At 41.6% G+C, this 21,835-nt stretch overlaps 1 protein-coding gene across 2 annotated transcripts in view; it reads right to left on the bottom strand.

Annotated features, from left to right (window-relative positions):
- Positions 1 to 280: 280 nt before the first annotated feature.
- si:ch1073-184j22.1 (erythroferrone) overlaps positions 281 to 21,835 on the bottom strand; it is a 40,081-nt gene continuing 18,526 nt past the window's right edge. The window contains exons 2-9 of one of the 2 annotated variants that reach the window (XM_060906459.1): positions 14,680 to 15,005; positions 14,300 to 14,413; positions 13,895 to 14,009; positions 7,346 to 7,473; positions 6,355 to 6,466; positions 4,895 to 4,985; positions 3,125 to 3,203; positions 281 to 2,860 (exon numbers count right to left, since the gene is read on the bottom strand). In XM_060906459.1, coding sequence (XP_060762442.1) covers positions 2,762 to 2,860; positions 3,125 to 3,203; positions 4,895 to 4,985; positions 6,355 to 6,466; positions 7,346 to 7,473; positions 13,895 to 14,009; positions 14,300 to 14,413; positions 14,680 to 14,817 — 876 coding nt within the window. In that variant the 5' untranslated portion in view covers positions 14,818 to 15,005 and the 3' untranslated portion in view covers positions 281 to 2,761. Of the gene's footprint in view, positions 2,861 to 3,124; positions 3,204 to 4,894; positions 4,986 to 6,354; positions 6,467 to 7,345; positions 7,474 to 13,894; positions 14,010 to 14,299; positions 14,414 to 14,679; positions 15,137 to 21,835 lie in introns of those variants that run through there. The other variant, XM_060906458.1, reaches the window with a different exon arrangement.

Raw genomic sequence — 21,835 nt, 5'->3', positions numbered from 1 at the left:
GTCAATAGAAGAAAGAAGTGTTGTTTGTAAACCTTTTTAAAAATCACCTTGTATTGTTAAATTACAGGATATAATTCGTCCAGCGTTTCACATGTTCTCCTTGTGTCTGGAGAACCCAGAGGAAACCCCTACGGCTTCCCTAAAACCTGTCACTCGATGAATGGGCTCTGCTAAATTGCTCCGAGTGCAAGTGTGGATGATCTGGTTTGGTTACTTGGATCACGTAGCTCATTTCATTCCTTCTATAAAAGAAGACACAGCAGGCTGACGTTCAGCGAGGTTTTTATTAAAACATTCACACTTTTCAAAATTGCTAAATAAATATGTATATAAATTTCTTTATCCTGTTCGGTGGACAGCTGTAGCATATAAACCCAGCACGTGAAAAAAAAAAAAAATACATACAACTCTATGGACAGACGATTAAATGTCAAAGTTGTGTAATTAACCCGCTGTCAAGGTGGAAATGTTTTTAGATGCTAAAGCGTCTTGGTGTAGATACTTGGGGAAATGCCATAATTATTACTGCTGATATGATTCCTGAAGTACAAGCGAAGAAATATGTATTGAAATCTGGGAAAGACTGGTAACTATTTGTATTTAGCGCTCTCTTTGACCACTCACCCTCTACTTTATTAGGAACACTGCTAAATTTATGCAGTTATCTAAAGTCAACCAATCCTGTGGCAGCAACACAACGCATAAAATCCTACAGGTCCAAGAGCTTCAGTTAACGTTCATCAAACATCAGGATGAAGGGGGGGGAAAAAAAAAAAAATCTCGGTGGCTTTAACCATGGTGTTGATGTTTGGTATCAGAGGGGCTGGTTTGAGTATTTCACACAGGATGGAGCGATGGTTCTATAGGTGGAAGTGCCTTGTTGGTAAGAAACATGGCCAGATTGGTTTGAGCTGGGCAATATGGCCTTAAAAAAAAAATCTGGATTTTTTTTCACTAAAAATCAAACTACAGATGACAAAACTTGTTTTGAACCATTTGTGTTTTCACTTAAATTTCCCCTTTGTAGTTAAAGTGCAACCAGAAACCAAAAAACAAGCTTGTAGATGAGAACATCACGATAGCATCTGTGATTGCCTTCCACTGCGCCCCATTCTTATCATAAGGCACACAGTTCGAAAACGTGGCCGGGACGGTTGCTTGCTTTACTTTGGATGATGCGCTCGTGCTGCGGCTGGGAGCAGCACTTCTCCTGCTCCACTGCATGCTTCTGTTTAAGGAGTTGGAATAAATTCGTCGTGCTGCTTCCTCTGGAAGCAACCGTTTTCAAACACGCCTTACAACGAGGACTTGTTTGCTCTGCGTCCGACGCCGCAAAACCGAACCAATTCCAGATCACGGAGGAAGTTACTCCTTTCCCCCAATTGCTGCCATGTTGTTTGTGTGTACAGAGGGGAGCGTCGGAAGTTAAAACTGAGAGAAAACTGATTCATAAAAACACATCGTCCTTAACTGTAAAATCGAATTAATCGATTTATCGCCCAGCTCTAGTTTGAGCTGCCAGGAAGGTCTATACAGTAACTCGGATAATCACTCTTTACAACCGTGGTGAGCAGAAAAGCATCTCTGAGGCTATCATGAGCACAAACTGGACAGCTGATCTTAAGGTCACCTGGTCTTTTTCCAATCTTCAGCTGTCATGTGTTGTCCAGAATCGCTTCTTCTCCCTCAAATTTGCATAATTGCAATTAATAATGAAGATATGGAGCAATTAAGCCCTAACGAGCAGTTTCCATGGAAAGTGCTGCTTCTCCCTCAATTCTTCACTGATTTTGCTTCTTTCTAGCATGAAGGTAGGGTGCATATAGCTTGCAACATTTATTGCACAAGGTGGCCCCCACTGTCACTGACTGTCTCATTTGAGTTACTATATCCTAGCCTGGGCCCGCCCATCCCAAGTGTGACGCAACATGAGGACCTGTTGCGAACTTAGTCTGGCAAGGCAAGCTATCTACAGCTTTTCCAAGCTCCCAAAAAATCAGGAGCCAGTCAACTTCAAGCATCTCCAACGGCCCTGGGTAGAGGCGTGTTCAAGGCAGTGACGTAGTAGAACTGCGACCGGAAGCGCTTCATTCACGAATGCTGTATTGAAAGCATTCAACGGGAAGTTCTCATTGAAAACGGAGCAAAGAGCAGCCCTGGAGGTATTTATTGAAAGGAAGGACGTTTTCGCCTTGCTTCCGACCGGCTTCGGTAAGAGTTTAATAATAGAATGTCTATGGTTTAATCTACCAGTTAGCCCCGTCGCGTGTCAGCTTTTTCTGGCTTCGACCAGTAGCAAACTGAGGCATTTCAGGGAGGCGGGTCAACCACACGCTTTGGGAAACGGTTGGGCTTAATAGCTTTGCCAGACCAAATGCTCGCAGAGCTTTGAAGTCGCGTTAGCCAGACTAACTATATCCTTCCTGTCAGCTCAGACCAGTCTAGTCACTCTCCTCTAATCTCCATCAACAAGGTGTTTCAGCCTGCAGAGCCTCCACTCCACAGGATGTTTTATGTGAAAATCGCAGAAGAGCAGCAGTAGTTTCTGAAAAACTCAAACCAGCCCATCTGGGACCAACAGTCAGTCTTAAAGATCAGACCCTTTTCCCCCCCCTCGTTCTGATGTTTGTTGTGTACAGGTCCAGAGCTTCAGTTCCAGCAGTGTGCTTCTGCTACACGATAGGCTGAATGGGTAACTGCATATGTGACCAGTGAGTGGATGTCTATGTGCCCCTTGGTGTGCGTAGGTGGGTTTGAGGTCTTATACTCCAAGAAGGATCCCGGAAAATAAGGTGTCTTGGAGGACTGTTAGTGCTGATCCTGTTCCGTTGTCAATTAGAATAGACACGTACTCTCCAGCCTGCAAAAAAAACCACCACACACACACGGAGTTTGGTTTGTCCTCCTGTCATGGGCCAGTAGTACAGTGATGAAATATTGATGTATGCATAATTGTCTGCAAACAATTCCCTAAAATATGAACATTAAAGGGTTAAAAATAGTGTGATATTCTAGTAGCTTATCTACACAGCGCTTTGTGAAAGGACATGTCTGGTACATCTGAGTGTGCGTCTGAGGTTCTACCCTCAATTATATTTCCCGTCTGTGTGTTAGTCATTCTTACCTGCAGGTATAAGGTTCCTGTTAGCAGAATACTGAACACTCCTCCTGCAGGACTCACGCCTGTTACCGTCTCCAGAGACCTGCAGCACCATCGCAAAACCATTCATCATCATCAGCTAAGTGGGTCTGAGTGTGTTTTTCAGGCCTTGCCATGCCTGATACTTTACCTCGCTCCAGCTGCCAAATAACGAGCGAGCGATTGAGTCGGCTTATGCTGATGTATACTGACATACAAAAATAATCTCAGCTGGAACGTGTATCAGGAAACACTCATGTTTTTCTGCCTTCAAATTTGAACAAGGCACCTGAGAGGAGTGGTTTCCCTGCATCTATAGACATCTCCGAAGAACGACAGCTGTAAAAGTTCTGTGACTAAGTTATTCCAAGAAATCTAGTCGTACATGAGCCGATGAGGGGCGTAGCACTGAGTTGGTGATAAGCCATGTACAACAAGATTAAGTGGAATAACTTTTTTTTTTTATTCTATCCACATTCACTGGATTTTGAGAAAGCTTTTTTGCAACTTCATACAAAATCATTTCCACTTAATGTAAAACTGGCAAAATGACAATAGCAATGTGTGAAAAATGTGATTCTTGGAGAAAAAAAAAGCTACATTCTTGCCCTCAAATACTTTTATTTTTGGGGGTTTTTATTTCGTCCTCGGTTGGTTCAGCAACACGCTCCGCCATTTTATTTTTCATGGCTGTCTGGGGGACTTGTGTGAATCGCGCAGATCCGATGAGTTTTTTTTTGGGGGGGGGGGGGGGGGTGGCGTTGGAGTGTCTAATTTATAATTTCATCAGAGTAAATTCTGTATTAAAATTACTAAATAAGCAAATGCCGTTACAGTCCATGAAACATAGGAAGTAATGAGAAGAAAACAGTAAATCAGAAAGCTGCACACGTAAAGCCAATTGGCTGCGCGCCATTATCTGCTGCTGGCTGCACTTCACTGCACGCGCAAGGATTTCCATCAGTCCAACGTAAGTTACGTAATTGGCTTTACGTGCGCAGCTTTCTGATTTACTGTTTTCTTCTCATACTTCCTATGTTTCATGGACTGTAACGGCATTTACTTATTTAGTAATTTTAATACAGAATTTACTTTGATGAAATTATAAATCAGACACTCCAACGCCCCCCCCCCCCCAAAAAAAAAACACCTCATCGGATCTGCGCGATTCACACAAGTCCCCCAGACAGCTGTGAAAAAGACGGCATCCGCCAAAAGGCGCGCCGTTTGCATCCATGATTTTTCCTCTACTCATGGTATATGAGCTGATAGCCTAGTAGAGTAGCCAAGTAGAGCACATGATTGCTCACATCCAGTGAATGTGGATAGAATAAATTAAGCACGTTTAAGTGCTACAAGGCTTACAGCACCTCCATACTGTCTCATCATCCCAAATAAGAACCAGTTTCGATGCAGGGATCATGTTTGTATATTCCATCTTGGTGCAAACATTTAACAGAAGCTGATGTACCCTTAGTGTGTTGCAGTAATAGGCGCTATATAGCCAACAGTTTGGGGAAGAGCCAAGTGTATAGGAATTTTTTTTTTGTATGCTTTAGCTTTCTAATAATTTCCCTTTATTGGAACTAAGCCCAAATCTGTTCCAGCCTGACAGTGCACCTGTGCACAAAGCAAACTCCTCCTCAACCTCACTAATGCTCTTTTAGATGAATGACCATCATGTCCCTTGAAAACAAAATGTCTAAAGGTTCGAAGAAGCACAGGAACTAGACATAACCATGGCTTTGTACTTACATGTTGCTCTGACACAGAGATTCGATACATATGGACGCCTTCACGCTGTCTCTCTGTCGCGCCTGGGTCCTTTTCTGAGTCTCACTGGATTCTGAAAAAACACAACGTAATGTAATGAGGGCTGCGTTGTGGCTGTAGTGGGTGGGTGGTGGTTGTAAAGACCACACCCTGTTCCCCTGAGCGTTGAATAAATAAATGATGTAATCACACTGCAGGAAATACACGCGTTTTAACATGCAGAATAATGCAAGGAATGTGGTTGAGGGAAGAATGTGAGATATTCCCAGTATGAAGACAAGACCTTCTAATATCATACTTATGCGTACATTACAGCCAAAGATGAAAAGCTCGTCAGTAACTGTACTTCACTTTCATTTGAGATTTAATTAGTATGATTATATAAACTTCCCCTGAAAACTTTTCAGCCAGATATTCTTCTACCAATCCAGTGGGTGCTTTTTTGCTTAACTACATTTAAAATCCAAGTTGATTTTTATACCCTAAAGTTATTTTTTTTTTTTATACAATGCATGTTAACTCTTAACCTTCATAACTGTTCATAAGAACTAAAGCTGGAAGAAAAACACACCCCTGAAATCTTATCCTTTGAAACTGTTCGTATAGTTGAGTCATAAGTTACAAACCCCGCCCCAACTCTTAATTTTAACAATTAGGTCGTAAGAAAAGTGACAAACACAAGCTCTGCCCCAACCCCTCAATTTATACCAAGTTACGAAACTTGACGGTTAATAAAGAGGCTGGCGTTTGTAGCTTTTCTTCTGACTTTATTTATATGAACAGTTACAAAAGCTAACTCCGCCCCTAAATCTTAGGGCCTCTGCATGCTCTTGCGAGAAGGCTTTCGCAGACAGCTGTAATTTATCGTTGAGCAGGGAGTAATAGGTGTGCGCGATGTTATTCACCGCCACAACGCAAGGGGGCGTGAAGTCGCGAAATCGCCAGGAGTAGTTGGTGGGTGTGGTTAGTGGAGTGTTTATCCTCCGGTTACTTATTATGACTAGAACTGGAGTCGTATAGATGTACGTACTTCCTCACTTCCTCGATCAACCGCTCTTCGTGCTGCTCCATCTTTGCTCGTGTTTTTAAAAATGGCGGTCGTGAAAACAAACCAAACCGGGAAAGTAGGGAAGCGGAAGTGCGTGTACAGCGGATGTAGAGTGGACCAATCAGAGCCCTCTTGTCTGCGAGGCTTCTGCGGTGGTCACAATTTTTGGGAGGTGCGCGCAGAGCGTCTGCAAAGGTGGGGGGGCTACGCAGACGCCATCTGCGAGGACTGCGTTGTCAGCAAAAATTAGCCTTTACCCTTCGATTTTGACAATACACCACACTTTCACTGATGTATAATAGACTTCATAAGGCATGTTTGCAAATTAAAAAAAAAAAAAAGGGTCTCGTTTCTTTCAACCCTATGAAAACGTGTGCATGGTGGACGGACTCACCCAGCACCAGGCTGGCTGTGAGCTGGTAGAACCCCGACACCGGCGCGGTGTAGCGGCCGTTGCTGGCGTTGAAGCCCTGGCCTCTCTGGTGAAACTGCTCCATCTCTGAAGGCTGTAGGAAGCACAGAGAAGAGAAATGACTCAAACTATTCCAGCTGCTCTTTTCCATCGCCAGCTCGTCTCATCCGGGTGCCAGCGGCTCTTTTCATTTCATTTACTTAAATCTGGGAAAACACTTTGAGGGCGAGGGCCTTATTTCTAATATATGGTGCCGAATTACAAACAAAAGACATCGTTATACCAACAAAAAATTCAAAAACCATACATTTTCAATTATAACAAATCTATTGGCATGTTTTTCTTGTATTTTGTACATAACGTGAAACAGGCACATATTGTGATTACTCTTTATACTATAATTTATTTATTCAGTCAAGTTGCACATGCAGAAAGCAAGGACGGCTAATAGTGATGTTACAGTTAGACTTTTTCATATCAGCATAAAAGCCACTCTAGCCAGTATGTTTAAAAAACAAACAAACTTAAGGTCAGGACCCAAATTCTTCCTTTTAATTCCAATATTACATAATTTTAAGAAGTCAAACGCAAGCTAATCAAATACTCAATCAACGTTAACCGCTTTGACAGAAGATACAAATTTGCTAAATGCACAGATTTTTTTTTTTAAACAATATATGGACATAAGCATGCAATTCAAAACCTGCAATCAAATTAATTCATTTGGAACGATAAAGCCTTAAACACAAACATCCAAATTAAATGACTGCCAGGTTCTCAGTATTCATGTGGGTTAATCTGTCTTTACCAATAAAACTACTTTTTGATTCTGGTTCGTGATAGAATGTGTTAAAACGCCCCAGACATCGTAATAAGAGAATCCACGTTTAAGCTGTTTGAAGTTTATTCCAGATGTGTGGGGTACCGCGTGCCAAGAAATGGCACTCTGATGGCTTGAGTTTAGAGAACTTACGCTGCTGAAAGGCTGGAGCTCCTGCAGGCTCCGTCTTTGGACCAGCAGATTGTGGTGCAGGTGGCTGTGGAAGGCCGTGGCCACGCGGGGGGGCTGTTCACAGAGCACACACTGGCTGACCACCATCTCTGACAGCAACAAAAGGCAAAGGTTTCAGTAAAACACATCCTAGATTCACTATATAGTGCAATTTGGGTTCATTGAACATAGACGAGGCAAATCAATCACGCATTGTAGTATAATGAGCACAGAATACCCATAATGCACTGCATGTTTTTGGAGCTGATGTGTACACTGAATACGAGACATTTTAACGAGCAACAAGACAGTGTATGACGGCGTAGCTCACTCCGGCCCTGTCTAGTCCAGAAGGAACGCTCTAAAGTGGGCCGCCTTGCACAATAAATGTTGCAAGCTATAGGAATACCGACCTATTTGATCAAGAAGCGATTTTCGTTGAACTGTTCATTAAGGCTTAATTAGTCCATAACTTCACTAATAACTGTAATTAAGCAAATCTGGGTACAAGCTATATTGACCCCAGGCAGGCAGACCTACCTTCCTACCAAAAATTGGTGAACTGGGAGAAGAAGCGATTTTCGTGAAATGTGGACAACGCTAGATAGACAACACATGATGGCATAAACTCATCACCTGTCGGCCAGATGAGCTAATAACTGGAGGGGAGGAAAAAGAACAACTGCTCATACAAATATTAAATGATACAAACCGAACTAAAGAAAAGTAAGAACATTGCTTGTTGTACGTCTTGTGGGAGGTCCACACTTTGGGTGAATATTTACTAAAAGCAGCCTGACCACATGTGGTTTGGGACACAGCCACTGTGGACTGATGATGGTGAGATAATTGTGATGTTTGTGTGGCCTGTGTATGTGGTTTGGAACACAGCCATGGTGGATGATCATGATGATGGTGGTGAGATGGTTCACGGTGGTTATGTAACAATTCCATGAATCACAAGCATGTAGAGTCCAGTGACCGTTTTAGGCAGTTAGCAAGGACAAGACAACAGCCAGAAACAAATAACGCAAAGAAAGAAAGGGACCTCTTCATTTATTCTCTAATTTGGTCTTGGCCAATTCCCTCACTCCCACCAGCTAGCAAACAGGAGGGTGAAGGCTCTAATCACACGCTTCCTCCACGAGCCATGAAGCCGAAGTGCTGCGTTACAGTGCAGGGTAACACACTGGAAGGGAAGCCGTATCTGCCCTCTTTTTCATACATGAGCTCACAGATGACCACGACTAACCACGCTGTGACTGACAGGGCAGAAAGAGGAAGCCCCTCCCACCCAGACAGCACTACCAGTCAGCGATGGCCGTGGTATCATCTGGATTTGTACTCGCCAACCGGGGGCCTTGAAGTTATTTTTTTGATGGGAAATGAAGTTGAAGAAAAGAACTCTCCAGAAGTCAAATATTTTGATTAGCTCATCCACCCACAGGCCAGGCCGGATAAGCGTATGCGATTGTGCATCGTCTGTCTACAATTTACAAAAATTGCTACTCCTCCTGCAGGATTGATCAGATTTCGATCAAACTCACATACAATGTTTCCCAGGTGTCAAGTCAGTGGCTCCACCAGTCATATTTACGATTTTATGGGCGTCTGAAATTTTTGGGTCACTCGTCACATTAACTGCTAGGACGTTTTCACCGAAACTCACCCAGAAGACTCTAAAGACACATTCCAACAAGAATTGTTCACCAGGTGGCGCCACCTGCCATGGATGCAGCTACACAAAAATCGCTACTCTTCTAACAGGAGCGATCAGATTTTGATCAAACTCGTACGAAATGTTCTTCAGGTTGGTATGTATAAAAGTTGTCAAAACTGTAGCGCCACCTGTCACATTTTATGGGCGTTCGGTCACACCAAACCCAACTGTTCATAAACTGCTGGGATGTTTTCACCAAAACTCACCCAGAAGACTCTAAAGACACATTCCAACAAGAATTGTTCACCAGGTGGCGACACCTGCTACGGATGTGGCTACACAGGGGTCATACGCAATTTCACACACACACAAAAAAAAAAAACCCTGCTACTCCTCCCACAGGATTGATCGGATTTCAAACTCGCACACAACAGTGGCTGGTATGAGCTCCAGCCTCATTGAGGCTTTTTTTTTTTTAAACCTTTTGAAATCAGACAGGACAAAAAATTGGATTAGAGATGTCTACATTTTAACTTTATTCTCCTCTTGCTTTATTGTTCCGAGTGTTTACGTTCTAGCTTGCTAGTTGGTAAATTGTCAGCGCATCACACCCCGTCTGCTCTCTTAAGTCTTAAATACTGAAGATAAACAGCAAGATTTGAAACGCTCAAGATTACCTTTGAGTGACACTTGGCTACATATAAACTCATTAAACAATCTGTGCCTGAAAGGGAGATGTAAATATTTAGAGTACGAGTGTGTATGAGTGGATGGAGAGTGTGTGTGTAAGGGTTGAACATGCTCGAGTTTGCGGCGCCACTGTGTTTTTGCCGTGTGAATAAGAGCCTTTATGTTTTATATTGCTGTCAGAACAGCCTGTAGCTCGCTGCTCCAGAGCACAAACAGACCTGTGTCTGCTTTCCTGGCTAATCGCCAACACTCACTCCCCACACACACACAGCGTGCGGAATCTAGGGAATTCTATAGCGGGGCCAAGTAACACTGACATCCCAGAAAATTACACCTATTAGAGGATCAAACCAACCCACGATCAAACATTCAATGTCCCCGACGAACGCACAAGACAATACAACACACCGCGGGCTTCACGCTGAAAGTGTAACACAAACAATCATTTAACACATCATTCAGATAAAAGGTTGTTTGATCTTTGACGCAAAACTGCATGTTGATTAATTTTCTATAACAGCAGCTCAGACTTAATGCAGCTACAAATCACGTTCATGACTCGTCCTTTATGTAATTGTGCTGCACGGCTTTTTATACAGTGTGATGCGTCGTTTGTCAGTTATACTGACTTACGGTTTTATGTGCATAATAAAAATCACAGAATATTTGGAAAGCTGTGCAAGTTTCACATTTGCTCATGTGGTTTAGTGTCATATTAACTAGCTTTGTATAATTTAGTTATATTGACTTCCCACTCGTTTACTGGCACTTTTTTTTTTTTGGAAGATATTTATCAGCTCACGGTAAGGTTAAGTGTCATACATGGGTTTACATGTATAAACAAACATGTAGTAATGTTTTGGTCTTCTTTCTCTCTTTTACACTGTGTACCGGATCACATTTGGCACTGGTGTGTTTATTCTAAGTGTGCTCCATTCTTTTCCCTCCACGCATTACTCAACGTTATAACATGGGTTTCAATTACACTTTTTTTTTTTTTTTTAAATTTCATTTCTTCTTTCTTTTTTTTGCCTGTTTACTGGTTTACAAGTGTCCCGGCTGACTTCCTAGGAAACCCACTGTTTAATTTCCATCTGCACAGACATGCACGTCGGTCGTTTTACGCAGTCGTGCACAACTTGGCTCCTTCAGCCTGGTTACAATATCTTGGCCTAGAGCAAACGTCTGAATTATTTATCAGCTCTTTAAGTAGTGCATTTCGATTACATTCTGGTAAGCGAACTGCAGAAACGTGGTTACACAAGCAAACCGTAAAGCCCAAAGGGCATAATTATGAACTCTCTGCTGTCTCAAACCTAAAAAAAAAGTGTTCAACTCTTTAGGCTAATTTCAGAATACTGCAAGGTCAACACCTTCTTTTATGATCGATAAAACACATCACGGTGTGCTGTTAAAAAAAAAAAAAAAAAGTCGTCAGCAACAGGCTGGTCTGATAAAGCAGAGCTGCTGTTAAATATTGTCAAGTTGGCAAGTGTTTTATTCCTCTTGGACAATAACGATTACAATTTCTATTTATTAAAGACTGACATAATACCTTTAATCCATTTACAGTTACTGTTGTGAAACATCTATGAAAAAAAGCTAGTTCCTGTTATCGCTCAGGATTTAAAGTCAATAAGAGAGAGAAAAAAAAAATCCTCAGCTTCACGTCCCCAATAAACCACAGAGTGTAAACTCGTCTCTCCATGTCAGAGAATTTAGTTACAGTGTTCGATTTGACTGTTACCAAGCACTGACACTGGAGACTCCTTCCTCAAATGCTAAACATCTCCATATCTATAATTACTCAAAGGGAAGGGAAAAAAAACCCCCACCACACAACACATTAGAATGACCACGGTAATAAAACCTGTGATAATTTCATTGTTTTGGAAAAGACCCTCATAATCCTGGTTTGGCTTTATTCCCTGGATTAAAAACTTGCAAGCAATTATAACTAACTGGATAATAAAACGCGCTACAACCAACCCGGTATCTAAAACCTAATGTGATCCCCGAGCCAAAAACTTTGCCCGTCCCAGTTGTATAAACTGTATAATAAACTAAGTAAACATGTGTTGTTGGGTTCACTTGGAAGCTGTAATGGCCTGTTTGTGTAGAAACCAGCTTTTACAGGGAAACTCTCTATTGTGGGCTGTTTTCTGATCAAATCGGGTCTTAAATCCATCAAGCAACGATGCTTTCAAATACGTTTGAAACTTTTACCCGAAAGCCGTGTTTATTTCACTGTCAATCTCGCTCTGATTTCCCCACAATTCCTCAACTGAATAAGAGTTTTGCCGAAGGATATAATTAACTGTATCGGTAAAGTTTTCTTCTCTGTAATTATGGGCAGGGTTTCAGATAATCACTGGCATCAGACTTCATCGGAATGTTTTACCTCAGGAAAGACTAATTAAGCAGAACCTTGCGCATGTGTATTATGAATTTTTTTTTTTCCATGAAAAATTAAGCTTTCCTCTTGCCTTTCATATATTCTATCCACATTCACTGGATACGAGTGATCGCATGCTCCGATTTGCTACTCTACTACTAGGATATCAGCTCATATACTGTGAGTAGAGAAAAACAAAATGGCAGCGCGCATTAAGTCAGATATATCACTTTATCAAGTATTTAAGAAGAATATAGTCCCCCCACACATACATACATTATGCTCCAGTCCAGTCGGTGGCGGTAATGCGCCTTTAAATTGGTTTGCCAACCACCAAAAACTAAAACAAAATAGCGGAGCGTGTTGCTGAACTAACCGAGGACGAAATAAAAACTCTACTTGAAAACAAAACCCCAAAACATAGAATAAAAAGTGTTTGATAGTAAGAACGCATCTTTTTTAAAATTTTTCAAGAATTATTATTATAATAGCATTTTTCACAAATTGCTCCGGTCATTTCGCCGGTTTGTTTACATTCCAAGTAGAAATTGTCATGTTTTGTATAAAGTTTATCGAATTTGCAAAAAATACAAACAAAAATGCTCAGTTTCTCAAAATCCAGTGCATGTGGATAGAATAAAAAAGTTATTCCATCAAATCGAGTCATATGTAAGCTGATAGCCAACGAGGCGCGTAGCACCAAGTTGTCTATAAGCCATGTACGACAAGATTGAGTGGAATAACTGGTTTATTGATGGACACACAGACCACTTTAACAAGACTGTCTGTCCACCTGCTCATTTATACAGTTATGTAGATGCATAAAATCATGCAGATGTAGATCAAGACTCTTAACTCTTCAGTTAACATTCATAATAAACAGAGGGGCTGGTTTCAGAAACTGCTGATCTCTTGGGATCCTCACACACAAGTCTCTAGAGTTTACACACGGTGTGAAAAACAAAAAAAACATCCAACGAGAAAACGGCTGGTTGATCGAGTCGGTGAGACTGGTTCGAGCTGACAGGAAAGCTAAAGTAACTCAAAATAACCACTCTATACGACCATGCTGAGCAGAAAAGCATCTCCGAACACACAAGCCATTGAACCTTGAGATGAGACAGGTTACCACTGAATAGGTATTACATCACATCCTGGATCGGAGGCACAGGTTCACTAAAACTGGGGTCGGTTTCCCAAAATCTTCTTAATGTTAAGAGTGTCTTAACTAGGAGAGTGAGTGTTCATTGTGCTGCTCGCGCTACCATTTAACGATGATCTTTGTGCTGTGATGCTTTTGGGAATCCCATTCCTGGGCATTTAAAGATCGGAAAACATCTGGTGATGTTTTGGCACATCTTTGATACCCCCTAGAGTCTTATATATTTAACAAATTATGCAATAAGCCACAAATATTCTAGGATGAAATGAGTGACAATGATGGAGCAGGTCATGAATTTTGGAAATCGATGCATACTGTAACTTTGTAGTTTTGTTGTTATAAACTGATAAAAGACATCTGTGTACACCATTCAAACTTTTTCCATGCATAGTGTTTACATCTCAACATGTCCACAGAGTTAAAGCTCCATCAGTGCTTTCAGCTTATTGTAATGCCAGGACATCACTGAAAAGTACGACAGGCTGCCTCGAAATTAATTAACAGGAGAGTTTTGATTGGTCTGGACACCATGTTGACCAGGCTGGATGAACTATGACTTCTTTAACAGGTCACATCAGTCTTTGTAGCTCCTTTATAGCCAAGAATCATGAACAAATATCATACCTTTCAGCTTTAGCTGGAGGTCCTCCAATATCTCGTCCTGGTTGGGCATCAGCGGGCCAGGAGGTCCAGGAGGCCCCTGGGGTCCGGGAGGGCCTGGAGGACCAGGCAGGCCATGCTGGAGAAATTAAAACAGGTTACAATTTATGCATAAGGATGAACTATATACACAGCATTAAAGCTTCTGAGTGGAAGTGATGTCCCACACTATGGGGTTCCTCAAGGATTGTTCACTTCTGATAGATATTCAACTTCTTGTCGGAAACGTACCTTTTAAGGTTCTATAGATGTAATGTTTAACCATTGATTCTATACGCAATAGCACATACGTCCTTCAAATTTTGGTTCATTCAGACCTCATTTCTGTAAGATCTTCTGTGGATCCATGTCCCAAGGTCAGAACCTTACCTTTGAGATTCTTTTTTGTTTGGGCTTCTTGTTTCCACCCTTATTGGAGTTATCCCTGAAGACTATCCAGGTGCTGAGAGGATCAACTATGTCCATATCTGAAGACACAGTCTCCTGCAGAAGACATGGTCACCAAATTTTTACCAAATCAATCATAGTCGTGAGAAATTGCCACAGCATTCCAACCAGAGCATGAATCAACATTTAATATGAGGCAACATTTTCCGTAACTGTAACACAAATATTACGGTCGCGTTCACCACTTGTAGAAAACCGACTGCTTGCAAGATGCCAAAAAAAAAAAAAAAAAAACACATGAAAACATTCCGTTATGCATTAAACACAGGTGCATACCACATGGGTATGGATGCTGAACTTACAGGACTCTCTGTGCTCACGGAGTTGCTCTCGTCATCAAGTTCTAGATCGTCCAAGCTGTCCTGTTCAGCACAGGTGGCGAGTAGGAGGCTCAGGACCAGGGGCAGGAGTGGCCCTTTCAGCCCATGCAGGGGCAACATGGCGCAGGGTCAGAGGGCAGTGATTTCTCACGGATCCTCAGTGTTCAGGCCCCATCCCACACCCGGGAGGGTGGAGAGTGATTGAGCTTCTTGTAGTGTTTTCCAGAACAGGTTTCTCAAATGGATATTTGTTGATGTGAAGATCCTCAGCTCTTCAAAGGACTGATGCTTCTCATGAAGAAATAGTACTGGGATGGTTTTAAGAGAAGGAAAGAAAATCTCTGAGGTTCAGTTCTGGAGATCAGGGATATTTATCTCCAGCTATACAAGTGGTGTATAAGGCTTAATGTTTCGTTTCCCCCCCCCACCCACTCCAAGCTCAGTCTTGCCCTTGTGTCATCCAAGACTTTCTATGCCTTCTTGTTACAGTCTAAACTCCTTCAGGTTGAGCTTTGAATTATGAGTCCTTGCGCGTGTATTCCATAAATACAGCATGTGTGGCACCGTTGATGCGTTTGTGTGACGATTAGGCAGCTGCACGGTTCTGTTACGGCGTGACTGGCTGTGATGAAGCTGGTGCGTGTGTGTGGGGTACACTTGCTCAGTGGGTGGGATCGCCTCTTTTAGTTTCTCCCTGCTCCCTCACTAACCTCACAGTCCCTGTGGCGCTTTGCTTGCCCGGGTCCTTTCCGCTCCATAGGCCCTCGAGTGATGCGGATTTATTCCTCCTTCAGTTTACTCCACCTTCACTCTGGGTTATGAAGTACCCTTTCGCGCTCTGCTCTTTTTAAGCTCCTGAGCAGCTCATGCCCCTCCTCCTTTCGTCCCTTTACTCCTCCTCCTCCTGTTGCTTATCTGCTTGTGAATCTCGATCTGTCACTCTGTCTCTTTGCAGCCACCTTGATCCCTCGTCTCAGCTTCGTCTTACCCTCATCCTATCTGCCTGTCTGAACATTCCCAGCGCTCCTTCTCCTGCCGGTCCTGTGTTTGGCTCATTCCTTTGCTCCTGCCAGCTTTGTTTTGCCCTCTTTCAATGGGCCTCAGGGTCCTAGTGCCTATTGTTTGATCTTCAAATCTTATGCATATTTTCTCCAGAAAGATATAAATTAGAGCAGGGGTGGGCAATTATTTTTTCCATGGGGCCACGTGAGAAATTTTGTGGAGGGCCGGACCAAAAGGCTGAACTAAATTCTGCATAATATTAATTGTATTTCTTTATATAAAGCAATAAATAATTGTTTTTACAAGCTGGTAGGAGTATGGAAAAAACGAGGTTGCCTTAAAAAAAAAAAAAGTCATTTATTCAATCAAATTTCCCAAAACAATGGTTAACAAAATGTGAACGTTCGTACCATTTTTTTTTTCAGTCACATTCACCCCAAAACACAATAAAGACATCACAATATTGTCTTTCTACTCCAAATATCAAGCAAAATACATCATATTATAATAATGACGCGCACATTTGTAGTTTAATCACCTCATTTGGTGTTTTTCGCCGGAGATCGGCTCCGACGCCTGCTGGTGACGTCGCACTATGTGATTGGCTGGACCGTTTGAAGGATGACGTACAAGTTTGTGGTTGGTCTGGACAAATTACGGAAGTAGTTATCGCAGGATTAGGTTTCGTGGGATTTCATGCCATTTTCATGTCGCGCGCATTGCGTTTTTGTTGAACACAACTTCAAAATAAAAGCACTGCACATTCAGTCCATGCATGAGGTAAAATTAGAAAATACGTTTATTTTGTAATTTCTAATTAACCTTACGCGGGCCGGTCAGAATGAACCAAAGGGCCGGATGCGGTCCGCGGGCCGTAAAATGCCCAGGTCTGAATTAGACAAATCGTTTCTTTAAAATCATTTGTTTCAGAAGAACACATGGGGTTTGTTTTAACTGCTTTGACTTCTCTAATACTTGAGAATGCAGAACCAATCCATCTTGCATTTCCAAGCACTTGAAGGATATTTGGGTGGAGCAGAAATGTGCATGGCAGATATGCTGAATCTTGCTATAAAAAAAATGACGATGATGACATTTAGCGGGAAATTTGCAAAGTCTTCCACGCAACCTGCCACACCTCCTCTTTTATCAGCCTTGGCCACTTCTCTTCAGCTGAATGAACAGACAATGTGGTCCTTAGAGCGGCACCTGGTTCAATACGAACCTGCTCAAGCCATGTTAAAATCATTCCAAAATGGCATGCAAAGCCAACCCAAGCGGTCACTGGCACCATCTCATGGCCAATTTATTGTAAAACAAACAAGAGATTTCAAGTCTCTGCTTGTCTAGTTGTATAATGAATATTCAATGCACGCTGGATCTGTCGAAGCATTTCAAATCAAAGTCCTTACTGTGCCACAAAGGCACATCGGGCGGCGCCGATCTCAGCTTCTATAGCCCTCGGCCTCTCACCTGTTACATACCTGGGGTTACAGTGAGGGTCAGGCCTCTGGTAACCACGAGAGTTTCACTCTCTTCACATCTATATTGTGGCGCCTCGCCCGATGGCAGTAGGTACCCTTTTTATGATGGTCTTTGGTGTCAAAGCGTTTAGGCAAGGAAATTCATTTAGACTACGTTCAGACTGCACCCTGAAACGACCTGTATCCGATTTGTTATTGACAATCTGAACGACACAGATCCGATTTTTTTCACATGTGACCCAGGCCGCTTGGATATGTGGTCCTAAATCCGATGCATATCCGATATTTTCACATGCGACTGCAGTCTGACCGGACAGGTCACATTCATGCGACCTACACGTCATCAACAAGAGACAAACGTCACTATTCTGCGTTGGCTAATCCCGCCTCTTTGGTGGAAAACAACAACATTTGTACAGTTTTCAGAATTTAAATAGACTTTTTTTATAGAATTGATCAAGCTAATGGTGGATTTGGTAGGGACCTGGATGTTGATCTGTTAGCCTGATTAAATAAAACAGTTTCTATAACTGATTTATAACTTAAACCATCCTGTATTACAAGATAAGATTGTTCTGGAAATTTCCAGTAATTTGACACCTTCGGTCTCATTAGTCTGCTGCCCACATTAATCAGATTATTGTGTGAGTTCCGCCGCCGCCACAAAAACCACATCGCCAGGTCTCGCCTCATCTCCATGCTTTACTTGCAAACTTGAAGAGTGCGCTTTTTTTTTTTGTTTACGTATTACGCAGATGTGCTTATTACATGTCAATTTGCGCATGCGGGACATTTTTGGGTCGTTTTCCGTTCATATTGGAGATCGCATACAAGTCTCATATAATTGGTAATGTGAACGGCCTAACAAAAAAATCGGATTTCACAACAAATCGGATATGGGTCGTTTCAGTCTGAACGTAGTGTTAGTACATTGACTTTCAGAGTTTTGACCTTTTTCAGTAGCTGGATTTGCAGCTCTCGAAACCGTAACTCACAACTGGGCAATTCCATGTAAATGTCAACCTCACCATGCAAAAATAAAGCAACATGTAATACATCAAAACCACTCCCAGAGATATCACCTAGGCCTGTATTTTACAGATGTGAATAAGTTGAACCAATTTGTAACCAACCTAATATGTCACTGTCAGTCTTTCTTTCTTATAATGTAAAACCCAAGCTAAAATCAACTTTGATCATGTACAATTCTATATTATTGCCACAAGCCACAGAAATGTATGCAAAAATCCACAAAACAATAGCCATCCTAAATATTATTTAAGAACTTTGATAGTTTTAGCTGATATTTAGAGAGTTTTTCAAAGGGTTATGGTGGTTAAATTGCTGATTTTCTAAACATACGCCATGTCTATTTCAGACGGTTTTGGCTAAAAATAAAACTAGCCTTCTCTCTTAGTAGTGGCATAGCATAAGCAGGATTACAATTTTTTCTTTAATTCATTTTCAAAACCACACCACTCACTAATGAGGTTCTTGTTGGTCTTCATATAAAGTGCAAAGGACACGGCGAACCTTCGTGTGGACTTTAAATAAGATAAGACTTGCATGAGGTTTTTATTCTGAACCAGTTGCCAGCTTAAAGTGCCATTCCACCATTGGATGTATTCTTTGGCATAAAATACAATACATTTTGACAACATACATCAATGGTATCACTAGATAGAGAAATCTTTTAGCTTCAAAATGATATATCAAACATAATTTGACAACGACAAGTATATTAATTTTGCAACCAAAGTCACCTACCCTTTTAATTTCCGCGCGTGATGTCATCGGCAGGTTCCCCTTCTTGTGTACCATGTGACGTGGCACATATCATCAGCAATGGCGGATAGAACGTGATAAAAATAATACCAATAAATCTAGCTAATACCAATAAATCCAGCTAACTGAAAGGTTAACTCAATTTTTCGCAATTTTTTTGGCCCCCATATACGAGGAGAAATGACTCTCTCACTTTGGGGGTTTCCTGGTCTAAAAATAGACCGACACGTGGTACACAAGAAGGGGAACCTGCCGATGACATCACGTTTCACTACCGCGCGGAAATTAAAAGGGTAGGTGACTTTGGTCGCAAAATTAATATACTTGTCGTTGTCAAAATTGTTTATCATTTTGAAGCTGAAAGATTTCTCTGTCTAGTCATGTTGTCATAAAATATATTGTATTTTATGCCAAAGAATACATCCAATGGTGGAATGGCACTTTAAGGGCAAAACTTCATTCTGCTGAGGAAAAAAAAAAAAAACGTAAAAGGCAAGAAGGACATGCGTTTATTTAATAAATTTACAAAACAAAGGAAACCAATCCAAGCACAAGCTGAGCAGTTTAGAGTCGAGAGCTTTTTCCAGAAGCTCATTAGTGGCTTTAATGTGGCCTTGTGTGTGTGTGTGAGAGAGAGAGAGAGAGAACTGGAGTGTATTGTAGATACAGTAAACGTTGAGTATAGTACACAAATTTTCCACAGAAACACCATGCATCTTTCAATAACAAGATAATAATAAATGAGTTTTACTTTCTATTGTCTCGTGTGTGGTCTCTCGGGAAACTTTGCATACAACACCAAACTTTTACTACATCTACAGTCGTCATTACTGAACTAGTGAAAGCTCAGTATAATACACAAACTTGTACAGAGACAGGACAGGATTTGACCAATCAAACCTCCAAACCTTCCACACGTACAGACCTCTAACCGCCGAGCCACCGCTGCGACGCACTGATAAAGGAAGAGGTGTGGCAGGTTGCATGGAAAGCTTGCAACTTTCCATTAAATGTCATCATCGACTGATATTAATGCAACTGGAATGACCCCAGCCTGAGGTTTATCCCCTGTCTGAACAAGTAGTTTCACTGCAATGTAACCATGCGCTTAAAATTCACATTCTGAATTCGTCGCTTCAGCACTGCTGTGTACATGAACAGATCCAGGAACCAGCAAGGGCATGTTTTTGCACGCTAAATGAAGCGTACAGTTCAGGAGTTATACAATGATAATTAAATAAAACTAGTAAAGGTGCAATAACCTGGAAAATGTGCAAAACATGATGAATTATTATACACACAGGACACTTATTCGATGGAATAAAAACGTGTTCTATTCCCTTCTAGCGGGTTTCATTCATTTGGCATGCAATGTTGTTAGCATATCCTACGTGTATTGTTATGGAATCAATTTTGTGCCAAAATGTTCATAGAATACTTTTGAAATATCAAACAAAAACGACAAATCAAAATACTAAAAAAGAAAAAAAAAGTCAATTTTTTTAGACTGGCAAACAAATTATTCGTGTAATCGTGCAAAATATCAGTCTATTACTCTTCAGAAACCTTTTATATTGGTTCCACGTCTTTCTCAGTTTTGTTTGACATAATTTTTGTTTGTGATTCCAGCTTTCTCGTTTGCGCTCCCTGACTTTTTTGCTTGCAGTTTTGGCACAAACTTGACGTGTGGGTGGGCTGTCCAGGAACGCATTCCCATTGGCTAACTTGTGTTTGACTGACGGCTACGCTCAGCCATTCCCTACTCGGATTCTGGCGGACTGTTTGACGAGTGACCGATCCATCGACGGTAAACAAGGATCGAGTGGACTTCAGTGGCGACTATGAATTAATTCAGAATCATAGTCGCCACTGAAGTCCACTCGATCCTTGTTTACCGTCAATGGATCGGTCACTCGTCAAACAGTCCGCCAGAATCCGAGTAGGGAATGGCTGAGCGTAGCCGTCAGTCAAACACAAGTTAGCCAATGGGAATGCGTTCCTGGACAGCCCACCCACACGTCAAGTTTGTGCCAAAACTGCAAGCAAAAAAGTCAGGGAGCGCAAACGAGAAAGCTGGAATCGCAACCAAAATAAATTACGTCAAACAAAACTGAGAAAGATGCGGAACAAAAATAAAAGGTTTCTGAAGAGTAATAGACTGATATTTTGCACGATTACACGAATAATTTGTTTGCCAGTCTAAAAAAATTGACTTTTTTTTAGTATTTTGATTTGTTGTTTGATATTTCAAAAGTATTGTATGAACATTTTGGCACAAAATTGATTCCATATATTGTCACTCTACCCAATGGAGAATGAGCATTGAATATGGTTAATATTGCACGGTTGTCAAGACATGACACGTAAAACTTCCGCGCGAGTGAGCGACTGTGACAATTTGTAAACACATATGGCTGCCAAGTTTGCTTCATTAAATACGGAAGATTGAGAGAATTTTGAAAGAGAAAGGACACGAACACCCAAAAGGAATGAATAATAATTATAGGCTTTTTTTCATGGTCCATCATATATTCCATTCAGCTACTCGTCTTCAACTTGTTCAGTATCATGCTAGCTGAATGGAATATATCTGATATACCACGAAAAAAAAAGCCAGACAATATTATTTAATTGTTTAAGGCAAGGTACAAGTAGCCTGGCTAACGCGACTTCAAAGCTCTCCGAGCATTTGGTCTGGCCAAGCTATTAAGCCCAACCGTTTCCCAGAGCCCGTGGTTGACCCGCCTCCCTGAAATGCCTCAGTTTGCTACTGGTCGAAGCCAGAAAAGGCTGTGACGAAGCTTAAACCAATCACATCACTCTTTCCTCTGACGTATGCGACGCGACGGGGCTAACTGGTAGATTAA

The sequence above is a fragment of the Neoarius graeffei genome, chromosome 23, assembly GCF_027579695.1.
Source record: "Neoarius graeffei isolate fNeoGra1 chromosome 23, fNeoGra1.pri, whole genome shotgun sequence".
NCBI classification, from domain to species: Eukaryota; Metazoa; Chordata; class Actinopteri; order Siluriformes; family Ariidae; genus Neoarius; species Neoarius graeffei.
Note: the sequence above shows the minus strand (reverse complement) of the source record. Positions and strands in the feature narration are given on the sequence as shown.